General features: G+C 36.1%; 1 protein-coding gene across 1 annotated transcript; it reads right to left on the bottom strand.

The window, feature by feature from the left end:
- Positions 1–2,825: 2,825 nt before the first annotated feature.
- LOC100259836 (histone H1) lies at positions 2,826–4,120 on the bottom strand. Its single transcript, XM_002270175.3, has 2 exons — positions 3,813–4,120; positions 2,826–3,726 (listed from the first exon to the last, which is right to left on the bottom strand). The coding sequence occupies exons 1-2, from the start codon at positions 4,002–4,004 to the stop codon at positions 3,046–3,048; spliced, it is 873 nt and encodes a 290-aa protein (XP_002270211.1). The 5' UTR covers positions 4,005–4,120; the 3' UTR covers positions 2,826–3,045.
- Positions 4,121–6,110: the final 1,990 nt, after the last annotated feature.

Here is a 6,110-nt window from a genome sequence, read left to right on the forward strand (position 1 = left end):
TCAATGGATTTTAAAGACCATGTCATCCTTGTTATTATTAAATAGTAATCGATTCTTACAAAGAATTGAGGTTTATTAATTGAGAACTCTTTCATATGAGATGAGTTAAATGAATTAGTCATATCCCTTTAAATGATTAAGTCTTAACAAAGAGGTTTAATTCTAGTACCAAATGTGAAAAATAACTAATTTAAGTTAAAGTAATCACCCAAGAAGGGGGTAAATTAGGTAATGGTCAATATTATAAGATTTTAAAATAAAAAAATGCAAATGATAAGAAAACTCAATAATAACCAATTAAAACAAAAACAGATAAGTAAACAGAGGGAAAAAGAATTGCAAACATAAATTTATAATGGCTCGACTCAAACCCTAATCGATGTCCACTCTCTTCAAACTTTAATCGAGTGAGAATTTCACTGGCTTCAAAGCTTCAAATTAAGCTTTCAACTTGTACAATTGGATTATGATTCTAATGAACCTTTTACAAATCTTCCCAAGTGACAAACCTCACGTGAACAATACTCTCGAGTCTTTGAAGGAAGTTATGGAAGAACAATTCAATCCTAAAGAATAATAATAACTCACTAGACACAATGAAAACTATGATTGGATTAAAAGGGCACTAGAAGATTAGCAAGTGTAGAAATGAATGCACTTAAGAGATTTTAATATAAAAAATTGGTAGTTTAGAAATTGAATACTTAGGTTCCCATTTCCATAAATACATTTTGAAAGTCATGTATATAATTTGACAACTTAGAAACCTCAGGAACCATAATGTGGGTTCAACTGATCAAGCAACCTATTTAATCAATTGATAAGTTGTTGGGTATCAATTGCCTAACAGGTGACCATTAGGGTCCAGGAGCTCAACTGATCAAGTAATTAGTTTGACTAATCCTAAATCAATCGAGACTTCTACCTCAATCGATAAGAACAACATTGTTCTCTCAATTGATTGATCCTAATCAACTTAACCAATTTCTTGCACCTCAACTCATTGCACTAAAAATACATTTTTTAAGAGCAAATCAAGGTTGAGAAGCCTTGGGAAGGCTTCCAACACTCTTCATAAACCCTATAAACATATTTTTGAAAGAATTTAAGACCAATTTTGGAGAAAAACACGAAATCGTCTAATTTTGAAAAAGTAAATTCAATTAAAAATAGGGAAAGGATGATTTTAAAAAATATCAAGTACATGAATGATTTAATTTAGCACGAAAAAATCAATCTTACAATCGCTCCTAGGTCTTCATCATGATAGTCTTCATTAAACCGAGATTGTAGATTGATTTTGTTTTAATTTCTTAAAAACCTAAAATGGTGAACCTAATGAATCATTAGTATCATTAACCTCATTTTGTTATCATTAAAACTTGATTAGGGGAAAACTTAGACTAATAAGAGAAAATCCTAACAAAGAATTAACACATGAAATAAGGACAATTTTTAGCCAATTGGTGGTCTTCCCAAACATTTTAGTGATTTGATGAGATCACATCCTTATTCATTGTGAGTTGGCCTATAGATTGTGGTCCTTGTTCTTTTGGTTTAGTCCTTGTTCTTTTTGTTTAGCACTCTTTGTTTAGCATCATGTACATGATCTATCGGTCCCTAAGAATTGTTCAGTCTAACTTGAAATTTTTTTTAGGGTTAGACAGAGATTTTGTAAAATTGCCCTTCAGATTTGTCAAGGACATGGGAAGTTTAAGAAATGGGGTGAAGTGTGATTTCATTAATCCATTGTTCTAGTCTCAATGTTTAGATTTGATCAAGGGAAGGTAAGTGAAATAGATATTTATAAAGATGCACACCACATGCAAATGGAGAGTCAGACCCTATAATTTGGAAAGGGGTTAGGGTGTGATTTGTGCCCTTGTTTTCTTTTTTTGATCTTTGGTGCTCCCTCTATACTTTGATTGTGGCCCATTTTTTAGGGGCCAAAGAAAAAATTGTCTGAAAATTTACTACTGCCATATGCTTTGCAAAGAACCATCGGTAACATCAAATGATAAGAAAACGTGAAATAGAATACAATGCTATCTTTTTCCCTAGTGAATTTATAATCTTAACAGTTTAAGACAAAAAAAGAGAGCTTTTTTATGCCAACTGATGGGAAAAATAAAAAGTAGCATCAAATGATAACCGGAACCAAATCAAAACTTTCAGAGTTAGTACCTGTGCTTTAATTTGAAAACAAATAGTGGCTGTGCTTTATTTAGTTGGTGTCTTCTTTGCTTTGAATCGTAAAGGGAATCTCCTCCACTTGCCATCCTGCAAAGGCAACAAAACCTACAAAAGTCCAAATTGATTTTTTGGCCGAAATTTCAAATTTCCGTTTTAATTGCAAAAATAGAGATGAACAAAGATTCCAATTATCTTCCCATCCATTGTCCAGAGAAACCAAACAGCATGTTGGGGTTTTCCTTTCTGTTCCTCACCTTCCGTTTTCGGGCACCCCAAGAGCCGATATGAAACCGTTTCTGTGCACCCCAAGTGCATATTCATTTTTGGGGCAGCAAAAGAGCAGACAAGGGTTTCTAGTAGAGCTCACCCACACGAGGAAGCACGTGTCCGCATCACCACATGGAATCCTTGGCCACCACACAAATGTCATTCCACAATAAAAGAACACTCGACACCGGCATGTAAACCGTGCGCTGGTGTCGGTGGTGACGTGCTCGGTGGTGGAGTGCTAAAGTGATTCACCTGTGCAAGAGAATGGCCCTGTAACAGAAGACGACGCAGCTGGAATGCTAAAGTGCATATGCAGGCGAATTGTAGTGATAGCACCACTAAAGAGAGTAACACAGAAGAGGTGATGAAACATTAATTCTAATTTCATCTCTGAAAACTAAGACATAAAATTACAGAGAAATGATTAAAATTCGCTAAAAGAAAAACAAAAGAGAAAGAAAAACCAAAAGGATAGACTGTGTATTACAGATCTGCTATTCCCTGACTATGTGATAAGAAACTGCCCTCATTCATCCGACAAATTTACAGAACTACCACTCACGAATTCCCATCCATGGCCCCTCACTTTTTCGCCTTTCTTGCCGGACCTTTCTTGGCCGGAGACTTCATGCTTTTCGGCTTCTTGGCAGGAGTCTTCTTCACCTTTGCTGCTGGAGCAGCTGGCTTAGCCTTCGATGGCGTCGGTGCTTTCTTTCCCGGAGTTGTCCTTGTAGACGTCCTGGCAGCCTTAGCAGGTCTTGCAGCCGGCTTCGACTTCGGCTTCACTGCCGGTTTGGCCTTAGGCTTAGGTTTTGGCTTAGCAGCGACAGCTTTGGGCGCAGCAGGGGCTTTTCGAGGAACCGCCTTTGGCTTCACAGCAGCCTTCGGCTTGGCAGGAGCTGCTTTCGGCTTGACAGGAGCTGCTTTCGACTTGGCAGCAGCCTTCGGTTTGGTGGTAGCCTTAGGCTTCGGCTTAGCTGCAGCTTTCGGCTTCGCTGGTGCTTTCGCAGGCTTTGTTGGCTTCGGTTTTGCTGCGGCGGGCTTCTTAGCTGCCTTCGATGGGGCCGATCGAGAACTCGGAAGTTTGTACGAGTTCTTCACCTTCACGAGCTTTTCAGAAGCCACGAGCTTCTTCAAATGCACGAGCAAAAGCTTCCTGAAATTCGAAGGCAACTTCTTGTGCTTCTCTTCAATGAACTTGGTTATCGCATACTGACTGGAACCAGTCCTCTCCTTCAAAGCTACAATTGCTTCAGTAATCATCTACACAGGACACAACAACCCAATCAGATCAGATCAAAATCGTATCAAATCCATATAAAATAAGCTCCATAAGGAAACATTAGTACCTCAAGGAAAGGAGGGTGAGTTGAAGGAGATTTCGGCTTTTTAGCTGCCGGCTTCTTGGCTTTTGGCTCTTTAGGAGCTTTGGCTTTCTTGGCCTTCGATTTTCTACCAGTCTGGTTCTCCACCGGCGGCTCCGTCACCGGCGGATCCACAACCACTTCGACGGCAGAAACCGCAATTTCAGCAGATGCCATGGATGCAGAAACTCAGAATTAGGGTTTCGAGAGAGAGAGAAAGATGAGCAGAGGCTGTGTCGGGCTCTTGATTTTGGCGAAGAAGTGACGGTTGGATGGCGGTTTAAATACTAGCAATTGGAGAAATGCTGAGCGCTGATTGGCTAAAAGTAATGTCACACGGATCCAGGCCCTTTGAAATTTTGAATTTCAGCCTTTGGATTTGAGACTATCCACGGTTGACAATGAGCGCTTTAGTGGGGGTCGGATAGAGCTATTACCAACCTAATGGAATGTTGGTTTTGTGAGGGTTTCGGGTGTGTTTTTCACTTCAATTGTGTTGGCTATAATTTGAGCTATATTTGATGGATCTCAACAAGGTTTGGACGATTTTGAAGGTTAGGAGTTAAGCTTTCTAACAAATATTTACATGTGTGTTTAGCTTAAGCGAATAGAAAGATTTTGGCTTTCGAAGTTATGTCACTCTGATCTAGGTTTTTTTGGAACTTTGTTAAGGTTTCGATGAATTTAAGGAGAATTCTTTCTAACAAAATTAATTTTTTTTATCATATATGATTCTTCCGTTGAAAAGGAGCCTATAGCTTTGAGAATCGTAAAAATCTGATAAAAAATTGACAGTTAAATCTTAACCGAAACAACACTAAAGTTGAACATGTCAGAATAGGCAATATAAATTTGTGATGACAAACATGGAATAAGCTTGGGCTTTTTTTCTTTTTTGTTTTTTATGAGAAGGTAATTGATGCTTTTTCTGTCATTTTTACAGCTAGGCATCTTCCTCCTCATCATAAGGGTTTACTTTGCGGTCAATGTCGTTGAAAACGTAAAATTAAATAACGACAATGATACACACTTGTATATTTCACCAAAAAAGAAAATAATTGCTATTTGTGTATGAGAATATTGGATTTGTACCACTTTTAAGCCATCTTAACAATAGGTGATCATTAATTCCAAGTTTGAACGTATATGAAACCGAGATTTCATTTATATCAATTGAATAGTCAAAACTAATTTTGTAATAGTCTAATCTTTTAAACTTGTTCCTATGAACTAGCAAACTACTTAAGGAAAAAATAATTTGATTTCACAAAATTATGAATTGTAAATCTTGACACTACAGCAAATTGCATAAATAAACATATAAGATGTTAATAATATCAATAGTAACATCTAAATATAAATTATGGATATGATGAAGTCAACAATACAATGAGGATCATGTACACATCATTATAAGCTTATAAGACCGAAGATGAGATATCATATTAGACTTTAAGAATCCAAGTTGGATGAAGCTATATGGCAAAGATTCTAGCAACCTAATTATGAATACTAATGCCATGAAATTAAAAAGAACTTCCAAAAGCATGGTTATAACCCTATTTTAAGAGATTGGGTATAAAAAAAAATTGAATATGAAGACTTTAGATTGAGAACTCTTAATTGCCTCAATAAATAAGCAATAAAGGGATTTTGATTATGTGATATTCATAGACACAACCACATAGTTATCAACCCACAAATAGATAAGCTTAGGAATGACAATCCCCTTGGCATTTAAGAATGAAAATCATGTTGGATTGTACCATTTTCACTCAAAATGACAACAACCTAATGAATGGTACTAATATCATGAGATCAAAAGAAATCTTTATAATTCCTTAATTTTCAAAAAAATGTATATTCAAGTGAATTTATATTTTAGAAGAGCAATTATAATCAAATCTTTGAGGGATTCAATAACAATGAAAACAAGGAGGAAGTATTCAAATTCAAAAAATCTATAATTGACAACTCAATAGAGAAAGAGCTAGGATAAGAGATTTTGATTACATGATTTGTGTAGCAAATATCATTTCTAATAAATAGTGGTTCACATATCCCAATGCTTTAAATGCAAATAGACCGATATGAATCCTAGTACACATGATTATTAGTTTGAGCAATCTATATTCTAGATTTAAATGCAAACATTCAATTTGTTCATATCTAGTTCTATATATCTATTCGATACCACCTAAAACATGTTCTTAAATTGAACGGTTGACCTTGAATCTCTTGTATCAAATACCATGGATTCTCATATTAATCAAGTTAAAGTGG

The sequence above is a fragment of the Vitis vinifera genome, chromosome 14 (assembly GCF_030704535.1).
Source record: "Vitis vinifera cultivar Pinot Noir 40024 chromosome 14, ASM3070453v1".
In the NCBI taxonomy this organism is placed as follows: domain Eukaryota; kingdom Viridiplantae; phylum Streptophyta; class Magnoliopsida; order Vitales; family Vitaceae; genus Vitis; species Vitis vinifera.

What these genes read in the sequence shown, in the direction of transcription:
- LOC100259836 (XM_002270175.3), bottom strand. Translation starts at nt 4,004, where the DNA reads ATGGCATCTGCTGAAATTGCGGTTTCTGCCGTCGAAGTGGTTGTGGAT. An exon ending in CTCACCCTCCTTTCCTTGAG is followed by an intron (nt 3,727 to 3,812) that starts GTACTAATGTTT and finishes TGTCCTGTGTAG; the next exon opens with ATGATTACTGAAGCAATTGT.